General features: G+C 42.3%; 1 protein-coding gene across 2 annotated transcripts in view; it reads right to left on the reverse strand.

Moving 5' to 3' along the window:
- The window catches only part of ctbp2a (C-terminal binding protein 2a), a 77511-nt gene that overhangs the window by 35508 nt on the left and 19087 nt on the right, over positions 1 to 22916 (reverse strand). Inside the window, exon 2 of one of the 2 annotated variants that reach the window (XM_030747716.1) lies at positions 16299 to 16459. In XM_030747716.1, the coding sequence (XP_030603576.1) occupies positions 16299 to 16356 (58 nt within the window). In that variant the 5' untranslated portion in view covers positions 16357 to 16459. Of the gene's footprint in view, positions 1 to 3347; positions 5980 to 16298; positions 16460 to 22916 lie in introns of those variants that run through there. The other variant, XM_030747715.1, reaches the window with a different exon arrangement.

Below are 22916 nucleotides of genomic sequence, written 5' to 3' on the forward strand. Positions count from 1 at the left end.
TGTCAGTCATGCATAGCAGAGCAGAGCTGACGTGAGCTGGCACTACCCTGGCCGAAGTCCATGAAGAGGGGCCAATGCCCTCAGCAGGAGTGGAAGTAAAGAAGGTAAAGTCCTAGAGTGGCTTATATTGTATTTATGCCAGTTTGGGGGGAAGGGGCGCATGTCCTAGTTAGCCCTGCTCGAGGGTATTTCATAAAGCACCATATAGTAGGTGGGTGGGGGCATGCCATCTGCATTTACACATGGGCTATTAATTCAAAGGGAAATTCTTTCTGCTTCTGGATGCAACATATTGCTAATGAATTATTTGAGGTATTCAGAATATCCAATTAATAAGCCTATAACTTGTTAAATAAAAAAGAAAAAAAAGTGTTATTACTGCTATCCATCCATCTTTTAGTACTTATCCAGATTCAGGTCACAGGGACAGACCTCCCTATTCCCAGCTACCGACTACCAGTCTTCGAGGGGGATACCGAGCCACTTGTGAGACATAACCCTGGGTCTACATATGGATATCCTCCTGGCTGGACATGCCAGAAACACCTCACGTATGATGCTATCTCATATGGCTACTTTAACTAATGTTTTTATCTGACAAGACAATATTATGATGTCTATTTGAGAGGCTAAATCATACTATATTGCTAAGTCTAAATTATGTCATCTTCTTTGGAAAAAAGTAACCAAAAGCTCTCAATAACTATTTAGCCATCCCCAAAATAAGCGAATAAATATACACTATCTTCTAAATGCATTAGCTCAGCCTGCCTTTTTGTATAAGGGAAAAAAGGATGGAGTAAATTTGCAGTGTTTTATGACAATGGAGCGACCCTTTAACCAAAAGCAAATCTGCCTACGATTACCACCAAAACCCATGTTGCCTAGCAACGTACAATTTAGGAACATGCTTTCAGAGCAGCTTTTGCGGACGTGTCCATTAACAGATGAAATTACCAAAGCAACAAATGTCAGCCACATGCAAATGAGGTCTACTCTGCTGACTGTGTGTGTACTAACAATGTGATATATGTGTGTATGATGCAGACATGAAGAAATCTGTTTCTAAAGCTACCAAGCAGTGGGGATCTTTTAAGGTCTGCTCTTTTGGGCCTAAAAACAAAACAAACCAATAAACAAAAAAAAACAAAAGAAAAAAATTAAACAAAATCACACAAGAGGACAATAAATCCGCCTCAGTTCAAAAATGTGTACCCAGCCTGCCTTGGATATTTCAAGTCCATTTCAATTTACAACCTGGAAGAAGGCTGGTCGGAGCAAAATGAGAGTATCTATGGATTACTGCAGCAGAGAAAGGATTAAATCTCGCTCCCTGTACTCATCAGAACCTGCAAAAAGAGAATGACACAATCACACATCGGCCATCAGCAGCGTAATTCGATTTTATCTGTCCAGTGATGCTGCTAGTCAGCCTCGGGTGAGCTGGTGTTGATGGAGAAATTCACCCTTATTGCCCAGCCTATAAAGTCTACTTCTATCAGGCCATGGGATTTAAACATAATTTAGATAGCCACTCTTACTGTGCTGAATTACAGCTTTAATCTGATATCCAAATAAATCTGAGTGACTACACAATGAGGACGAACTGACTGAATGTATTGCATTTAATCTGGAATTGAAAGATGGATTTGGGACACAACCCACACTGAATAAACACTGGAAAAGAAAAAAAAAATCAGTCACAAAGAAAATTTTCAGAAATAAAACGATTTAGCAGATCTGTTCATGAGGTACAAGGCAAAGCTAATTGCTATTCCATGCAGGTCGGTGGTACACCTTGGCAGGAAGCAGGCCTGAAGGAATGCTGTGTGGCCCGAGTGGCTATAAAGCTTTTTGAGGCTAGTCTGATGCATCCTTATTATCACAATGAGAGAAGACATCCGTGTTTACGGCAACAAGGGCTCGGGGGGCCGTGGGGAGATGGTGCAAGGCACAGATGAAAGGATGTGATCAAAAACAGCTGCGGTTACAATGACACCCCATCTGAAGAGCTACATAACTAATGCTGCAATCACCATTATGCAACATCTTGAATTCTATACAGTTGCGGCAAAACAAATTATTAAAAAAAACAAACAAAAAAAAAACGGCCTGTTGATTTTGCTTTTGCTCCAACTAGCTACCATTTGATACAGAAGATAAGAGCTAAATTAGAAAAAAAGGGAAAAAAAAAACCATATCTGCAGTAGGAGTCGGTGGCAAACTCAATCCCACATACTGCACACAGATGCACACACAAGCACACCTCCTGTTCCCACACAGTAATTGCACACAACATCTGACTTCTCTAGTAAAAGAAATCCTAATGTGAACTGTTCACACATGAATGCGGTGACTGACAGAGTGTAACATGAAGACCGTGCACAGTTGTTAAATTTTAAAACATATCAGAAAGGCTGCTGACAGCTGTTCCTCCCAAATCCTCTATATTGCGCCTCATCAATGCCATTTGTGCTGTATTTAATGGGGCGATATCTCATTCTGACAAAAGAACTGCATGAGATTACTGAAATGACAAAGGACTTCACATAAAGTCGAAGGAATTCTGACGAATCGGGCTCTCACAGAGATAAGCAGACGAGAAAGTGAGATGTAAGTATCATTTTAGGACAGGGGGTAGATTACAAGAATGCTTAAAGCAAAAGTTATCCTTTTATGGTAATAATTCAAAATCTGGACAGCAGCTTTATAAAAAATGGGCAAGGGTAGCAAAAAAAGACACATCATTTATCTGCTGTTGATATAATTAGTGCCAAGACAGGACGGGAAACAAATGACAGCACTGGCCAGGAAGATAAAACGATTCAACTAGTGTTCCATTAACATTCACACTGTGTTTGGATTTTCTTAAGGTCAAGAATCATGCATCACATACCAGTAACCATGCTGAGCTGAATAGATTTCATATACCCCTAATCTGAATGCTGGCATAAAGCAAAATACAAAAAGGCTTATCTGACAGAGATGGTATTCACTTACACATCATTCAGCACGATGAAGGATGAAAATAGATTTACAGTGCCTTTTTTTTCCTTTAAAGAAACAACTGCTGAATGGCTCTTAGAAATGCCAAACTAATATTTATACATTGATATCAGTAGCGGCATTGCTTTGTTCCACTACTGAAAGCAATGAGAGGAATGGGAACTGGTATCTTACATAAACAAATCTTGCACAGACAAAATGAAGAGCTCTGCCACAAATAAACGGCCTTATCTATTGAAAACGTGAAACATCCAAGAGAAAGAAAGAGCACATCTATCATCAGAACTGACAAATTACAGATAAAAGTAAAAGGAGAAAAACAAACAAACAATCAGATTTACTTGTATCTGGAGATGCCATAGTAGACACGATGACTGGTGGACCTGTGCGTCGACTTAGTTTCTGGTTAGCAACCAGGGCACCTTGGCCTTGAACGGATGCTCCCACAGGAACAAGGGCATTCTCTGATGCTGGTCCCACACCCTTTCGGATCAGCTGAGGACTAGGGTGAGGGCTGTGCATGGGTGACAATGGCACTAAGTTTCTGTCCCTCTTCATCAGCTCCATGGGCACTGTGTAGTTGGTAGAGTATGCTTTTGGTACCTGTTGCGGTGGCTGTGGTAAAGCAGGTAAAGATACAGGCATCTGCTGTGGCATACCTGGCATGGAATGAACAGACCCTGGAATGGCAGGCATTGACCCAGTCATCTGCTGTGGCATTATCTGCATACCCGACATAGGCACCCCTGGTATTGTCCCCCCAGAAGAGTAGGCTGACATGGGTCTTGAGTGAACAGGCAGGAGGGCTCCAGAATATGGCCCTGGGGAACGAGGGGGTTGGCCTGGGTAGCCTCCAGAGGCTTCCAGTAACTGCTGAGAGGGAGCACTGCTGGGCCTCCGACCAATTACTTCTCCCATCCGTGGAGATATAGTATGCATGGCCCCAGGTGTTGGTGGGGGCATTAGTTGAGGATCCATGGCTAAAGCTTGTGGAGTGTGTGGTAGATGATGATGGTGGTGCTGTGGTTGGTAGATGTCCGAGCGATGGCTGAAGCTATTAGAGCGACCTCGCATAGGCGTCTGAGGTTGGGAGGGGGCCAGCGTAGCTTCTACTGGGCGCTTGCAATTGTGGACCAGGCGAGACAGCACACGAGCCTGACCGAGGTTTGGGGCGACTGTCCGGACATCATTCTCCTCCATGACAGCCAGCATGTTAGTGGAGTCAAACCCCTGCTGGATAAGTGAGGAGATGGTGCTCTCAGAGAGGCCCTCATTTCGCAACAGAGAAAGAAACTCAGGATCGGCCGTCTTCTTGGGGTCCACGGGCAAAGGCGTCTGCGGGGCAATTGTGGGAGGAGCAGGTAGAGGGACAGGGAGTGGAGTAGCTGGGGGAGGAGGGACTGGAGTTGGACCCACTTGCAGAGGTGGAGGTGCAGCTGGAGCAACCACTGCAGTTTGCACGGGAGCGGGCGGCGCAGGAAGTGGGGCTGTCAAAGAAAGGTTAGGGTCAGAGACTGGCATGGTAGGTGGAGGTGGCAGGGGTTGTGGTTGTTGCTGTTGCAGATGTTGTTGCTGCAACTGTTCTTGCTGAAGATGCTGTTGCTGTAACTGTTGCTGCTGTAACTGCTGTTGCTGAATTTGCTGTTGTTGGAGTTGCTGTTGCTGTAATTGCTGTTGTTGAAGCTGCTGCTGTTGTATTTGTTGCTGCTGTAACTGCTGCTGCTGAAGTTGTTGCTGTTGTAACTGTTGCTGCTGTATTTGTTGCTGATGTTGCAATTGATGCTGTTGCTGGATGGTTAATGGCGAGGCTGTCTCTTGCCTCATAATCATGCTTTGACTGGCAGGATCTACCACTAGACAGGTAGCAGCCTGCTGCTGCGGATCAAGGGGACGACCATTAGCATCAGTATAAACAGACTGACCTGTCAGAGGTGGAGGCTCACTGGCATACCGAGGAGATGGGTGGTCCATTCCATAATGAGCAGGAGGGGGGTCTCGAGGGGGTATCTTGGCAGAAGTTATAGCACCAGGGTCCCTATATGCCCTATTCAATTCATGAGTGGTTGGCGGAGGGGGAGGAGGCAGAGGAGATGAGGGTGCTTGAGGTCCTGCCCTCACTGCCTGACCTTGATCCCATGCAGCACGAGCCCCAGGAGTCATCCCCAAATGAGAGCCTGACCTGCTGAGTGGATGAGGATGAGGGTGAGGTGGCGGAGGCTGATGCTCTGACCGGTAAAAGGCCTCAGGTGTCCGAGGAGTCATGGCTGGGTCATGGGAGTAGTAATCCTGATGTGGAATGGAGCCTCGGTGAGCCATGGGCACTCGCTCGTAGTGGTTGAGATCCGGCACAGAGCCCTTCCTCAGCCCCCGTGGGTCGTGTCTCTCTGTGTAAACCTGTCCGTAAAGAGAATCTTGGTAGGAATACGGGTCGCGTTTCAAATCCAGGTCAGGAAGACGCACCCCGGGTGGTGGCTCATACCACCCTCCTCCCTCCGCATATGACAGAGAGCTCCGCCGGCCTGCTAATCTTGCCTGCTGTTCATACACGCTGTCAGCCCTCTCCCACTGACCCTCATTCCCTCCTAACGTGTCCCAGCTGTGGGAGCGTCCGAGACTCACTTTGTTGGGGACAAGCATTGGCAAAAAAGGAAAAAACTGAAAATCTGTTAACAGAGGAAAGAAAAACACCAAAATAGGAAAAAAATATGGTCTCCTGGCAGGCAGTGTATATGTGTAAAAGTTCTCTTTCAGGTCTTCAGGTACAGCAGCATCAAAAAATAGAGCAGCGTGAGGAAGGATGAAGATGAAGCAAGGTCTAGCGTTTCACCTGATATCTGTTTGTAATATTATAAGTCCATGCTATCAGGTGACTTCCCCCTTTGCTGGCAGTCCTTGAATAATTAATCTCTGGTCATGCCCGCTTGTTGCGCATGAGGAAAGAGGACACCGCACACAAACATATCCACATCACACCGAACCACACAAACACGCAGAGGTAGATGACACGGAAACAGGGTGTATGCTTGAGTTAGCCACCAAACATTAATCCTAAAAAAAAAAAGAAGTGGATAGGTTGGGTTATAGGTTGGGATGGGCAGGGGCTTGTACTAATCCAATAGGGTTTATCTGTCCCTTCTCCGGGACATTTTACTCGCTCTGCCGATTGCTATGAGGGATTACATCTAAATAAAGCCTGTTTAATTCCACATCCAACCGTGACGTCACGTGAACCAGATACGAGCATATCAGGTGATGGTGATGAGTATCATGATCATGGTGATGCCAGTGATTTTGATTCCACACCCAAATCCCTCACCCGTTCCTTTAGAGACACCTACCTGAAGCTGTTGATGATGCGCTGCCGTCAACAGGTTTCGGATCCTAGTTTGCCTGAGTGATGGCGAGGGGAGGGGAGGCCAGGCAAGGCGCACAGCTTCATTGAAAACAAATGAAATACAGTTCTTTCAGCTAAGTCCCATGTGCTGTCAGTAAACATCAAATCCACTCTGATTGGACACTAATCCTCCAGGCCCCATGCTTACAGCAGAGCCACCACACAACTGCTGCCCAGCTCTCACTGAAATGTCCTTGATGGCTCTGTGGTGCTTGCTGACACTGCCTCACTCTCTCTGATTTGGGATCAGTCAGACCTGCTGTCTATCTGTAAACTGCAGGACAATGAAAATTACACTGCATGGAGATTGCAGAATGCATGATGAAATCCACATGCAAGATCTGGCCCGTTTGCGTCAAAGGACCACTCAAATATTGAGATTACTTGTTCCTTCTGTCAAGGAATTAAATAAATGCGCAAAATGGATCACTTGTACAGAAATTTACAATGTCAGTATAGTTTAATCTGGCCATTTATATTACAGTTCTAACTATACGCATCTTACTGTCAGTAAAATACAGCACCGTCCCCCCTCTTTCACAAATCTCCTCTGATCTCCTTCACTTAGGGAGGCTGTGTAATCTCGATTTGCCCCTTTGCAGAGAAAAGTAAAACACCGGGGGGGAAGTGTTGAGTGTGTGCATCTGTGTGTGGGTGTGCGCATGTGTGTGTGTGTGTGTGAAGGGGGGGAGGATCTTTTTGCAATAGCAGTTAATCCCAATGCACCTACAACCTTCACCGAGCGTGAGCAACACAATACAATCTCATTTCATTTCATTCAAGCAAGCCTTGAAAAGAAGAAAAACTGTGGTATGCATCATCCAACTGTGGTATGCGTCATCCAAGAGATGTAATTAACAGTATAAAATTATAATTTCAGTTAAACATGATGATTTCATTGTGTGGCTCTAAAGGTGTACTTACCCAGCTTCCTGCAGGTCTTACTTAATGCCACCGTGCCTGAAACCTGATCCCATCTGGAGCTCGTTTAATGCACAAAAACACATGTAAGGTGAGGAACTGTCCATCTCAATCCACTCTCAGAGACAGCAAGGGTGTGGTAACACATAAGAAGACAGCCTCTGTTGACATGAGTGTTTTTTGGAAAAGTCCTGAATGCTCATTGGCACTAATATTTTGTTTAATCAGAGTTGTGTAATTAAAAGAAGGTAGAGGTCAAAGTGGGATGAGTAGTTTTGCTATTTTCTAAAAGCTTTACTGAACTGTTAGCCTGCTTCATGTGAGAAGGGAAATTAAAATGAGAAGTAGAGGAGACAAGAGCGAACCATCACAAAGATCTAAAACAGACTGTAAAGATGAATTATTAAATCAAATGTGAGGAATGGGCAAAGGGGGAAAAAAAATCACTTTTGAATCCCATTTTAATTTTATTAACCAATCGGAGTTTTTTTGCTGTTATAAAGTCTGTCAAGTTTTACAGTCATTTCATCTATGGCTGTCATTCACCACCTGAAGGCACGCAGTATTTTCTGCCTTTAATGCTGAACTTAAACAACACAGGCACTACTTTCCATGCTGTCAAATTCCAAAATGATAATTCACGTCTAAAAGTCAGACTTCATGCATATCATCCCTAATTGAGATGCTTGCCTATAACTATCATCACAAGACTTGACAGTCTTTTATTGAGAACTGAATAATGCTGCTTAGAGCTGGGGAAAGAAATATCTCCAACTGTCAGTATATTCATTAATATATCCACATTCGTGTCAAGGGCAACAGGGTAGTAAAGATTGACTTCCTTCCCTAACCTCATCCGCTCCTCTCATTACTTTTTCTGCCTTGGTTCTCGAGCGACTCAGCACAGCAGAGCAGATCACTCATGCCCAGAAAGTCAACTTCAAATAGAGAGACTAGAGCAGAGGTGTGTACTCAGGGTTTGCAGATCTAATCCTGACAGGAAAGCAAATTACAGCGTTGTGTTTGTTTCAAACTAAACAATGTCTGACTGTCAAATGTTAATGTTCCTCCATTTGCCATACTTTCCCGACTGTACACACAACGCCAGATTCCCTGTAACAGCAGGATTTAGGAATTAAGCCGAGGATTTTAGAACAAATATAATACCACCCCAGCAGAAGCTTATAGAAACCCTAGACTGAATAAGATTTGACTGGTTAAAAATTCAAAAGCTCTAAAACATATAGAAGCCTTAAGTAAATGAACTTCGAGTGAAAATGCAGTTATGTTATTAATAGATTACAGAAAATGCTACTCGGCTTTTTCCTGGCTTTACTTTTTAAGAATAAGAGGACTACACTTTTCTCAGTATTAGAGAGAAATGCAATGCGAAGCGATTTACATGACTGCTGTACAATAGCTAGATCTATGGGCTAATCCATTGCACAATATGCACGCCATTGTTTAATAAACATTCTTCAACTCTCAGTCACTCAGCCCTCTCAAACATTGCAGCTAAACCAGCAGGAGAACCAGAGGTGGGTCACTATCTGTGTGAGCATGTCCACATAGTCTTATCATCCAAAACGTTTGCATGCTTTATCAAATGTCAAATCAGAGGGTTTACATGCAACAAGCTGATTTAGAACTCTGTGGTCTACACACACGCACACACAGACATTTGGCTTGCACAATCCCATATCCCCACTCAGCTTTTTGACCCTGTTCTGCTCTTCTTTTGACATGCAGCAGAGACAGCAGCGGCCACAGTGCTTCATTAATGCCCCTTTTCATTCACACGCACAGACCACTGCTAAAGCCTTGGCCTTGGCTTGGTGTGCATACATGAATAGGAATCACACGCTAACTCAAAGTGAATATAACAGAAATAAAAAACAACTGTCTCCAAGAGTGTGACACGCCACGTACCAAAGGCATGATTCGAATGTTAAACACACATTGACTTATGCATGAGCGTGAGGCAGGAGGCACTAACTGGAAATGGGATTACAATGCCAACACCGCTGCAAAGAATAATGCTGTCAGATGAATTGCAATGCGGCCTTAACAGACATTATGTACATGACTGGCTTATATGTGATTCCAGTGGGATTATTTGTCTCTGAAAGCATCTCCATGGGGAATAAATGGACTGTAAAATGGAGGTAGATGGCAATGAAGCTGGTACTTATCTAAATGACAATCATATATTGGGCAAATGTAAGATTCATAAGCGACACAATTTTTCCCCTTTTTGCTACTACACACACACACACACACACACTTCATGCACAAAGCAGCAGAAGCCCACAAATTCTCCAGAATTTCCTCTATGTCAGCTATGTTACACTGAGATCCCTCTACACATAATCCATCTCCATTGCGTGCATCCCATCATCCCACCTCTCCAACCCATCCTTCATCCAGTCTCCATCCCGATCCAAGGAAGCCACAAGTCATTATAATACTCCCTGTCGTAGCTGAGGAGTTCATTTGAGTTTTTCCAGGAGTCCGTTTCCAACTTTTAACAAAAGCGCTGTATGCCAGCATAAACAAAGTCAAATAGAGGCACTAGACATAAGAAAACAAACAAGGAAAGTCGCATGCTAATGATAATAACAAAATTACACATGACAGCTTTTTTCCATCCAAATATAGCACTTTCATATCTTTGCTTTTCTCCTAGGCTCCCTCAGTTCTCCATACCCCTCCTTTCCTCTACAAGCCCAAAGGTGGGGTGGTGGTGGTGACGGAGGTTGGGGTGGGGCTCTGACCCAGACGCCACTCCAGTGACTTCATACAAGAGCTGAATGCCAGAGTATGGGGAGAGTAGTGGTGGATAATGGGGGGGCAAGGGAGGGTTAAAAGCAAAGAGGTAAATGTAGCAGAGCCCCGAGTATGTGCTAAAAAGCTCAGAATACAGGGCCCCCATACACCCCACCTCCACCCCTTATTTGGGGGGGTGGGGTGACAACAGGACAACTCCTCCCCCTTTCCTCCACAACCTCCCTGGTTGTCCTCTCTGTTTAATATGCAGCGTTTTATTCTAATGAAAAAGTGAGCAGGTCTGTTAAATGTGAGAAGATGAATAATTCACAGGCTACATTTTATGGCGTTTCAACTTGACTGGCCACATTATTTACTACACCCAGTTAAAACATTTCTCCCCGTTGTACACATGACAAAACAAGACGCATTATCAAGCATTAACATATTTATTTAACTGCCAGCTAAAACACTTGGAGTCGCCATGACAAATTCCACTACCCCACCTTGTGGTGTTTGCGTCCAAGCACAGATTCTCAACTTGTAAATCAACATTCAGGAACATGCTGTCGCTGCGACCTAGTTCACATCGCAGCGCCGTTCACACCCCATCTCTGCCTGGATCAGTCAGTTAGCTCTGGCTAAATGGCAATGGCAACAACTTGCATTGCTGCCCAAGCCAATGCATGCTGGGTACACAGATGGAGCAGACAGAAGGAGACAAGAAAGAGGAGAGAGTTAGAGAAAGGAGGGGGAATGAGAGAGTATGGGAACTGATGCTCACAACAGATGTTTGCCATAGTTCCCTTATTGCAGTTACACTCTTCTTGGCACTTTATCAAACCCACAAAGAGGAGGAACATTTGTACTATATACATTTTGGAAACTAATATCAGAAACAAAGGAGAAACAAGTGTAGATATCTCTGTAATCAATTAGGACTGGCTTTCATGATTGATTAACTAATAATAATTTAATGAACTCCTTCTGTGTTGACACAATTTGTTGATTAATCAGTAGTTAGTTGGTGCACTTTTTAGAAGTACTGTCATACATCTGCAACTAATCATTATTTTATTTTGTTGTTTAAACTGCAAATATTCCCAATAACAATAGATTCATTATGTTGTTCATAAATCCACCCCCAACGTCCTAAATCAATAAAAGCTGTAGCTTCAGCAGGGGACCTGTGCATGCAAAAGGAGGGCTCCCACAATGGTTTTTAAAGACATGCATAAATCATACTAAATGTACTTTGTGACAATAAATAAAAGAGTGTCAAGCCCTCTCTCTACTGAGTTTCTCATCACTTGGATTGACTCAAACGCCACGGTCTTGAACTCCAGTTTGCAACGGCACTCCTTCTGCTCTGCAGCATCGGTAAGCTAACAGTGTAGCTGCACGTGACCCAGTTCTCAACCTGCTTTAGGTTCTGGATGGAGTGACCCTCCAGCTCACAGAAGATCTCCAGAGCAGACCAAGGAGTACCATCACCAGCTGCAGTCCAAGACGGTTTGAGCAGTTTGTCAAACTGCACGATGAGTCTCACAACAGTGGCCTGATGAGTGTCCTGGTAGGGAAATAGGACACAGAAAGTGCTGAACTTTCAAAACAAGAGCACAATAGATTGCAAGAGATTATTAATCATATTCCTGTCTCAATGAAATAAAATCAATCAAAAAATATACTTAGTGGCTGGTAATGTACATGACAAGCCTGTCCGAGGAATTGATGGAAGAAGGATCCAAGCTTGTTTTAAATTAATCTCTCATATCTACTAAAATTCATGAATTTTAACACTGTTCAGTCTGCAGGCCTTTGATTGCTGTATCAAAGTCGGTCTTCTTCTTCTGCTTATCCAAATTAGGGTCATGGGTCTGCTGGAGCCTATCCCAGCTATCATAGGGCAACAGCCAGAGCACACCCTGGACAGGCTGCCAGTCTATTGCAGGACTAACACAGAGAGACAGACAACAATTCACACTCACATTCACACCTACAGCCAATGTACAATCACCAATTAACCTAACAAGCATGACTTTGGACTGTGGGAGGAAGCCAGAGTACCCAGAGGAAACCTCTGGGTACTCACATAGAGAACAAGCAATGGCCTGTAGATACAAACAGTACTACAAACAGTACTACCACCACACCACTGTGCTGCCCCAAAACAGTTGGCAATACATTTTCTTTTGGTCCACTGATCATTTAAGCTCTAAATATTTATGAATTAAAGCATTAGGGAAAAGAACAGAGGTACAGTTTCATGCATCTAATGAGCGCCTGTTCTCCACTAACAAAACTGAACAAATGACAATACTGTTCCCAGCTCTAGGAAGTTGACCAACTTTCCTAAGACAATTTCCTGTAATCTGATTATTGATCAGAAGCACTTCACATCAAGCAAAAAGCCAAAGAGTATCTGTTTCAACATCTTAAATGTGAGTATTTGCTCTGTATTGCAATATGAATATCTTTGGGCTGTGAATCACATTGGACATCTTCAACAGAAAAACACTGTTCCAGTAAATTCTACATTCCAGCACCGTGACTACCTTTGATGGGAGTAAACAGCCACACTTGATCAGCCGTTTCGAATTCGATTTAGGCCGCAGGCACAGCTCAGTTAGCCACTCATCACAATGAGTAAAGATGTAATCAATGCGCTCTGCTGTGAAACAAGTATTGGATTGACACAGTTATCCTCAAAAGATAAATGGAGATTAGAGAAGCTCCTCTTGCCGTCTCGCCAAGTGCAACCCACGACAACAACACAAGCACAATCACTCCATAACATTCTTATTTTTGTCAATACACGCAATATGAACTTTGATTTCTATTTCACGCCTCAGTCCCAACACTCTGTTTATAGATAATAGTGGGTGGTTTTGACATTATGGTGTAGAACACCCCATGCCTCTGGTTTTAAAATACTCTTTTTATATGGTTCAGCAGATTTAATGCTACCGTGAAAGCAGCGTGATTCACCACCCTCTGATCTTTTAACTTCCCTGATGTGAATCACCCTCTTCTACAGATTTTTTTAAGAGCAGCTGAGATGCCTAACTGCAGCAGGAAAAAAAAAAAATCCCCCTTCATCTTTGGCAGAGTAACTTCATTGTTGATAAGCAGAGGAGATATGGACACTGCTGACAATGTCTGCGGAACAAACAAAGAAGCTTGCACAATACTGTTATATATTGTTTAACATACTGCCTCTGCAGACAGCACAGTCATTCTTCTCGATTAAAAAAAAAAGAAAAGAAAAGAAGAGGATGAGAAATGTGTTTCCATGCAGGGTTGGTGGTTTGGAGAGGTTTGAGATGCCACATGTGGATTTCATTGTGAGGGTGGAAACTGACAGCATCAAGGCATCATTAAGAAATTTATTAAGTAGTGTTTCTCAATCTTAGTGGATTTTTTCTTAGAGATTAATAGTGAAGTGCTGAATGTGTCCAAGAAAATCATAATACAATGAAAAATGACTAAGATTACTTTTTTTACTACAGTATTTCATGTCATCATCCAAAAAAAAAAAAAAAGATGTTAAGTAATTGCTTATAGTTTTCTTTGGCAGCTTTTAATAAAGACAATTCTCAGTGCCTGCAAGCCTATACCAGTGTGACAGAGAATTCAGAGACAATCCAGCTCTTTGTCTCACATTAATTCCAGATGATTTTGATTTGGAAATGATAAAATTTGCACTTTTTCACATGTAGCACAGAGCAGCAAATGTGTTCTCACTACTGGAAATACTCTGTTTGATTTAGGTGAGGGTCTGCTCTCTTGTAGGAGGCATGAAGTCCCCTCGCTTGCTCTGATTTCACCACAAAAATACCCATGCTGTTTTAACACAGAGCCAATTAGCCATCATCTGGACATTGTACTGGGGCTGTGGCATATCATAACGTCCACTGTCATATATGTCTAAATTTTTAGAAAAGTGTCATATCAAGGGATGATTTAGCAGCACCTTGCCTTTATGTTTCCTAGTATGCACAATGACACAAGCCCAGACATGTCTGAGAGCAAGAGCTGCTTGTCAGTCTCCGATGACGATTTAGTACCTAAAAAGGAAGCTACTCCAACAACCTCCAACAAAGCATGATACTTTGCAAACTATACAAGAAAACTGTTCTTGCTAAAGGTGGATACACCAAATGTGTTTTACCACTTGAGGCAAAAAACACTATACTAGCAGATACTAGCAGGTGATGATGTGCAACACAAAAGGTGCCAGGGGTGAAAGTAAGCCGGTACGGTCCGGTACTGCGTACCACTAAAAGATTCTGCGCCGGTAGAATTTAAAACTACTTTCATCCCTGAAAGGACAGTTAAACAGCTCAACCCAAGACACAACATCCCAGGTAGAAAATATTTTTCACTTTCAGTTTTATCCATCCATCCATCCATCCATCCATCCATCCATCCATCCATCCATCCATCCATCCATCCATCCATCCATCCATCCATCCATCCAACCATCAGATCTCGGGGGCAGCAGCCTAAGCAGAGAAACCCAGGCCTTCCTCTCCCCCCAGCCACCTCCTCCAGCTTATCCGGGGCAACATTGAGGCGTTCCCAGGCCAGCTGAGTGATATAATCTCTCCAGCGTGTCCTGGGTCTGCCCCGGGGTCTCCTCCCGGTAGGACATACCCGGAACTTCTCACCCAAGAGGCGCCCATCCTAGTCAGATGCTTGAATTTTCTTTCTGTTTTATTATGTGTCAATACTGTACAAGTTGAAGAACTATTAGTTATTATTAAAGTGTTGAGCACTTATGCTCTACTTTTACTTAAAATATCCTGGGAAAACACTACCTAGGCTACCTTTGTGCTTACATTTGATTTACGCTTTGTCACTACTGTCTATAATCCTGCTGCCAGCACCTTAATAGATTCACACTTTGAATAAAGTAATCTATCATCAATGATAGCTCATTGGAAACGAAGGATGGAAAACATTCCTCATTTTGTTTACACTAATAAATGCTGCTGCCTGCATGCTCCAGTCAAAGATAAAACCTTATTCAGTATTTTTTCTACACTGTCATAAATATCATATATTACAAATTTCCATGAAATATCAGGCTTTTATTTTGAGGCTATATTGGTCACCCCGACTTTGTACCACAGAACTGGCAGGTTAAAGAACGTGTATAATCTGGATGGCTACACCGGACATTTACATTCTTACTTACAACTCCACTAATAAACATCTAGAAAAGCTCAGAGTAAGAAACAAACTGCAAGGAGGTGCAGCTAATCATTATTTGAAAGATCAGTTAGTTTCATGAAACAATAAATCACTAAATCAATGAAGCTGAAGTGTTCACAAGGCTTATTTTATCTGACTAGCAGTGTTGGCATCAAATCCCCACATTTGTCAATTAAAGCATGAATTAATGATCTTGTAGTGTCACCTATAAACAAACATTTTTTTTGATGAGCTTATCTTCAAGGTAGGTCTAAATTAAAGTCTTGAGTACGTTAGTACATTAGTACTTTAGTGATACTACAACAGTAATCTGGACACACGTGGACAGAAATGAAATAAATCTGCAGATGCCTGTTGATGGTTAGGTAAAAAACAAAAGGAAAGTCTCTTGCTTTGTGTTTCTCTCCATCTTAAACACACTTACATGCAAACGCACACAAATCAATCCCTCCACCGACTACACCAAATCCCAGGGCTCTGAGGAGTGCTTCGCTTTATTACAAACTCCCTACTTCATCTCTCCAGCAATGTGGAAACATCGAACTCAAGCCTCAGCCATCAACCCAAACACACACACACACACACACACACACACACACACACACACACACACACACACACACACACACACACACACACACACACTTTTCTCTGCTCGACATCTTTCAAAGATGGAGTTTGGAGCCTCGACTGGTCCCAAGGCTCCCTTTTGACACACACAAACACACTTATGCAAACGATCCCGCTAGCTTTTTTGCTGAATTCTGTAGCAGCGGGCTAAAAAGCTTAAATACTTGTGGAAACTTCATTTCCATATAAGAGTGGAGAGAATCACTCAGAAACTCAAAAGTTACATGTGCCCACTCAAAATCACAAGAATGCCTGCAAACCTAAAAAAAAAAAAATCAATATTTGAATGTATAGCCAGCATCTCAAATCTGAACGCATAGAAAAAAAACAGAAAGAAGAGAATGAAGAAGTTTGCCACACTCACCCTCACAAATTCTGTCCAGCCTCTGGCGTTTCACTTTATGTTTGTCGATTAGAGCCATCTTGTTACAGCTTGATGAATTAAATGATCTCTCCTCTCCTGATTTTTGAGTGCACCTCTCCTCCTTAAAGTCTCAAAGAAGTTAAAGTGTTGATGTATTACACCTGAAATTCAAGAAAGCGGGATAAAGATTATTAATGAAAGTCTGTCTAGGCAGGGAGCAGCTGTTTAGATTATTTATTTACACTTGTAGTGAGGGACCTATACTTGGAGTTAAGTTAATTTCACATCAGCAGTCACTTTAAGAGGCAACGATTTAAATACACAAGCACAGCAGGATCACACACATAGTCCTTAACAATGCAAAGCAGCACGTCACATGCCCATGACTGCCAATGAAATGTAGTGGTTAGAGTTGGGTGCCTTTAAGCCAAATCTTTTATTTGGGATTACCATAGACTTTTAAACACAGTCTTAACACATTCTAATCATGATTTTTGAGCTGTCTGAAGTGTCATCCAGCAGTGCTGTATCACTCAATTTTCTTGCAAATTTGCTCATTTACCTTGCACAGACTGGCCTTTCCACCAGAGGGAGCCTAGCCCCAGAGAGCACATTTTATTTAAATTAATTAAGAAATGTCACTTCTGCAACCAGTGCTTTCCAAATTAAGTAAAACACAGCAGCAAGCAGAAAAACACAGAGTGAGTAAATAAATGGGGTATTTTAGCAATCATTATCTTCAGTGACTGATGCTACTCTAAAGAGCAATCTTCTAATTGGCTCCTGCTGAAGCCTGAGGGACACGGCACAGTTTTTTTTTTTGTTTTTTTTGGGGGGGGGGGGCAGACAAAGATAGACGGAGGATGGTAAAAGAATGCACACACAAAAACTCACCCACATGCATGCACACACACATACACACACAGAGAGACACAGGATGACAAGCAGAAATGTGGGCTTACACACATACACACACACTGAGGGCACACAGAGGAATGTGGGTCAGTTAGTCAGCAGACAAGAGGAGGGTGTATCAGCAGAATAAAGACATAAAAGGGGGTAGGTGGGAGAGAAAGTACTAGAAAAACATCATCTAACAGGATGAATACAGCGTGACACTATCCTCCTACATTTAAACTGTATGTCTGTCAGCACTTTTATAACTCTACCTCTGTTGCTTTCCATTTTTGCCTCTGGACCTAATCCTAGAGTGCTGCACTTTCAGAATGGCTCTCACTTTACCATTTACATGATGATATATTGATATTTGCTCTAAATGCAATTATAACCGGTGTGTTTTTTGTGGGGCGCGGGGTGGGCTAAACAATGTGGCTGAGTGATGAATTGATGGTGCATTTTAATTTGGCCAGCTGCTGGGGCAGGAGGGGGAGGTGGTGCACTGCAGCGAAAGCGAATTTAAAAGCAACACCGCAGAAGGTGCCACAGTTTCATGTCTTTCTTTAACCCAAACAACAGTTCAGCTCGCCCCACCAGTCAGCTGTGCTTCAGCTTCCCTCCTCCACAAGGTATGCCTTCCTGCCAAAGAGCTGAAGACCCACATGTGGGAGTCAGAGGAGAAGTAATTGAGCAAGAGTGAAAGCAGGAAACAGTCACTCAGAGGCGGGGGAGTCACTCTGCCTTGTCTATGAATAGACTGGAGGAGACATGCATGGGCATCTCTGACTCTGTGCTGCAAGAGCAGCAACCCTATAGGTCAAAAGTGAATCTGGCCATTAATTATAAACCCTCCTGATACAGACTTCCCTTTGCTGACGCCTGGCTTAGTGGACAAACACTGTAACAGAAGCTTCTGTTATAATGCAGCGACTGGTGAAGGCAGAACAACTCTGAGTGATGTATAATTACACGAAGTTGCTTATAAAAATATAACAATGGGGAGAAAATGATGCTATCACAGTACAATGATGTGACATCCAGCGTAACTAGCTTTCTAAACTCAAGCTTATGTAGAAACTGCAAATAAGATGAAAACAACAAGCTCTCCAGTTATTTTTAATAGAGCATACTGAATATTGGAGCCTGATGCAAATGCAGATTTTCAGACAGGAGAAAAATTATGTATACTGGCTGACATTCATACATATAAATACATACAGTATGGTGGAGTTATTCTGAAAAAGACAGTAATATTTCATCAACTTTCCAGCAATGCATTTTACAAATTAGTTTTCACTGTGAAGATTCTGCATTTGTGTGTTCAGTAGAACATACTGTCCTACACGTGCTGCAGTGCTGAGAATACTATAAACAATATGCAAACACAGTTTCTAAAAGACTCCAAGTAAACCTCTCCATCATGTATGCTTAAATAAAATGCATATACTGGCACATTATATATGCCAGTACCAGTATATGTGTGATGTGGGATGATGTACTGGTGGCTATATCCAAACTGTTTATGTATATAATGCATAACAATAACAATAACAACTGCACATCAATAAAAATTGCTACTATATGCTTGGTTTGATGTGAGGTTGTTAACATCAGAATATTATTTGTGATCACCACATTTAATTTAGGTCTATAAAGAACACTGTGCAAAAGTCTCAAACCTCCCCCTCTTTCTTTATTTTTTGTTTGGGGAAATGAGAAATATGCACATTGGTAGTGTGTTAGTGATCACTGTCATGCTGAAAAAAGTAGCTGTTGCCAATCAGATGCTTTCCAGGTGGGATTGCATGGTGGATCAAAATCTGACGGTACTGTGTTCATAATTTCATTAATTTTGACAAGATCCCCGACACCAGTGGCTGAAATGCAGCCCCAAACTATGACAGAGCCTCCACCATGTTGTACTTTTCTCCCTGTTTCCTTCTTTAAGAATGACTTCCTGACAGCCACCCTCCCACTGGGACCATTTCTGATGGTGCTTCAGTGAACAGTAGATGGATCAGCTGAAGGGCCAGATGACTTTCTCAGGTCCTGTGTCAGATCTGTGCTGAATGTGTTCCTATTAATTAATGACATGACTTTCAGATACTGTTAATGTTCTGTTGCAGAACATCGGGAATCACCTCGTTGGTGCAAAAAATACAGTTTTATGTCCTGCCTAACTGTGTTATCTTTGGCTTTTTAAAAAAAAATAGATTAAGCTAAAGAAACGGGAACAAATGAAGTGATTTTATGACAATCTGCTAGTTGGTCTTAAGTCATTTAAGATACAATTTAGACACAATATTAAAAAAGGCACCTAACTCAAGAGATTCATTCAAGCTTTTTTAAGCCTGAATGATTCATAGGTCAGTTTTAAGTGGATTAACAAACAAACGGTCAAACACGAGGACTGGACTGGAAATAAGTGAAAAATCAACCAAAAACTTTGAAAGACCTTGAGAAAGCCTGGAGAACTATCGCTCAAGACCACTTTCACAAATTACAACAAAGTCTGGCTCCTTTGGAGGAAAAATATAAACATATGAGGAACAGTTCAAGACTTTTGCACAGTGCTGATACTAAAACCATTAAACTATTAACCAACCAAGAACCAATTGTATTATTTTCAGTTTATCACTTATGTGGATTCTAACCGAGGACACGCAGCCCCAAACCTCTGCAGCTATCATCTACACCTTAAAAACCATTTCTAATATGACATTTATGTTCTCACATCTCAAATAACAGGATGGCAAACCACACAGACTTCTAGGAATGGCCTGCTCAGCAGTTTGAGAGCTACAGTTTTTTTTTTTTTACCAAAAAATCGAAAGCTGTGGTAAATATGACTTCATTTCCATAAATTAATTCCAGACATTTTGACTCATGTAAAAGAGATCCACTCCATTTTCAGAAGAAAAAAAAAAAATTCAACTCAACTAAGCGGGTTGAAAAGTCAACAACAACTCTGAGCACAGCTCTCAGTCAGAGAAGTGCCAGAGAGGAAGTACAGTTATCCTGCAGCCCTTAACACCGTCACTGCTAGATTGTTACTTCACTAAGTGCTGTTATGTAACTTAACAATAAGGGGATTGACCTGAGATAAAATACGTGCTCAGAGTTGGATGAGAGGAAGAGAAAGAGTGGAGAAAGTCACATACACACACACACACACACACACACACACACACACACACACACACACACACACACACTCAACACACAGGCAAACAACAGAAATACACAGCCCTTGAGACTGTCTGGCTCAGCCTACAAGAGGGCTCACTCTACCCAACACACACATGCACACACACACACACACACACACATGCACACACACACACACACACACACACACACACACACACACACACACACACACACACACACACACACACACACATAACTGTGTGAACTGTATTTTGGTACTTGTGTTCACAGGTTTCCTGACAAGTCTGCAAATGTGACCGAGTTAGAGGGTGACAAAAGTAACTGTTGCTTGATCTGTCGAGTGATGCAAACCTCACAATATTCTTGGTAACAGAATATTTTTTTAACTGTGCAGCCAAAAAGAAACATTTACTACAGCTATATATAAACTTCAGCCTTTTATGAGCTAAAGTATGATTTATAACAAAGACATATGGCATTTAGTACACACAATTCCTGCAATATGCCCGGTCCGCAAATATTGCCTTGTAATTGCAGCTTGCCTTTATACCTGGATACATTTCATGCACTGTTGGAGTGCATGCCATAATGCCTAGATAAGCCTATTTTGAAAGTGTATACTGTTTATTTACTATAGGTTCATAAGTTTGGCCTACTGTGTGCTCTGCTGCTACTGCACCATATAGTCTTTGGTATCTGGATTTTGAAAAGGTTTTCAATGTCAATTAAAAAAAAAAACTCTGCACAGGTTCTGTTCTTTTCTATAAAGCTAATCCCCCCCCCCCCCCCCCCCCCCCATCACCAACATGCATGCGTGTGACACTGTAAGATTTGAACCCTCAAAAACATACAGCCCAAAAAAATGCACTCAGCTGCAGTTTAAATGCCACTCACAAGATGGACTTTAAGAACAGTTCTTTTATGCACTTTAACAGTGGATGAATTAGGCACCAAGCTGAGATTTGTTCAAAGTTAATAGCTTTTTAACAATTTTGAGAGGTGGCAGATGTACAGCACAGATGTGCTTCCGAGCACAATGGAGAGGGCGTAAAATCTCTATCGAAATACCACAATAAAAACTTCTGACTGCCTTGCCAGGAGTTACATTGCTTTGTCACAGCAGTTGCATCATCAAGAGGTTATAAATTTATATAGTGCTTCTCAATCTGACACTGTGTACATCAAGAAATTTCACAAGCCGAAAGAGCCACTTTCTCACTCTAGACACACGCTCTGTTTCGGTACTTCTTGTTGCTGCTTCTCTTTCACTTGTGCTCAAACCTTTCTACTATTTCTGCGAAGAAAAGTGCATAAAATTGCAGCCTGGGAGATCTTGTTTAAGTTGGCAACACCACTAAATACACAGAACGAGGGAAGAGAAAATGAAATAGAGAGAGAGAGGTCTTTTTTCTGACTGAGGCCATTTCTCAGAGGAGCCCTCTCGCCAGATTAAGAAACCTGTGGGTTTGACTGAAGGTGAAAAGGTGAAGCAAAGCTACGGAACACGTGCACATCCTAAATATCTCAGAAGGAGTTTACTACAAGGGAGAGTTCTCATGTATAAGGAAAAAAAAAAAAGAGCTGTATCCTTTTTTTAGCTCATGAACCAAGCTTCAAGCCCTTGACCCCAGTGAACCAGTTTAACTATGTGAACTTGATGAACAGCCTGTATACACACACACGCACACAAAAAAAGAACTGAGCTGCATGAGTATAGGTATGCAGTAAAAAACTCAAAAGCTAAAGAGAGACCTGACGGCCTTGAGATAAATCTTATAAAGCTGTTTTATTTTTTTTTAACCTTCTAAAGCTTATAAAAAAAACATTCATATATCTTTCCTCTGACAATAATCTCAAGATCTGTCAGTTTGCTTTCTTTTTCATCTCTTCCTCTTTAAATCTTTCATATGGCAGCCTTGTCTCTACATGTGACAGTCAAACCCTCCATCCTTTTGAGGGAAAAGTGTGACATTTAGGAAATACGCTTCTTCAGTTCAATCAAGGATGAATGTGGTTTAGAAAACGAGACCCCCTCGAGGTGCCATTTCTGGACACTAACTGCTTTAAATCTCATTAATGCAGCACGTCGATGGGCAGGGAAACCCTACAGTCAACATTTTGAGAAAGACTTGTGTGCCAGCTACCAAAAGTGACTCCTTAAGAGTCTATGATTAATGTCCTTGAAAGTGCAAGGTAGCAGAAACAGAAGAGGCAGAGAGGCGGGGGTAGTTAAGGTTTCTCGCCTCTCATTAATCGGATAGTTGGGGCTCTGAGGGGCACGTAAAGCTGTCACTCAGACCACTGATTTACACCTTCCTTCTCCCTGGCAGCCTTCTTCTTCCTGCTCCTTGTCTAAATACACCAGTTACTGACAATTACAGCATTCCTCTTTCTGCCTCTCCATCATCGTCACGATCCTCCGAGCCTGTCAGTCCATTTGAGCCTCTTCGTGTATCCTTTTACCTGCTTTCACATGTCCCGTCAGTCTCTGGCAGACGGCGTCCTTTAATTTTCTATTTCTCCTTTACATCGCCTGTTCTCTGAACCATT

This window comes from Archocentrus centrarchus, chromosome 15 (genome assembly GCF_007364275.1).
Source record: "Archocentrus centrarchus isolate MPI-CPG fArcCen1 chromosome 15, fArcCen1, whole genome shotgun sequence".
Lineage (NCBI taxonomy): Eukaryota > Metazoa > Chordata > Actinopteri > Cichliformes > Cichlidae > Archocentrus > Archocentrus centrarchus.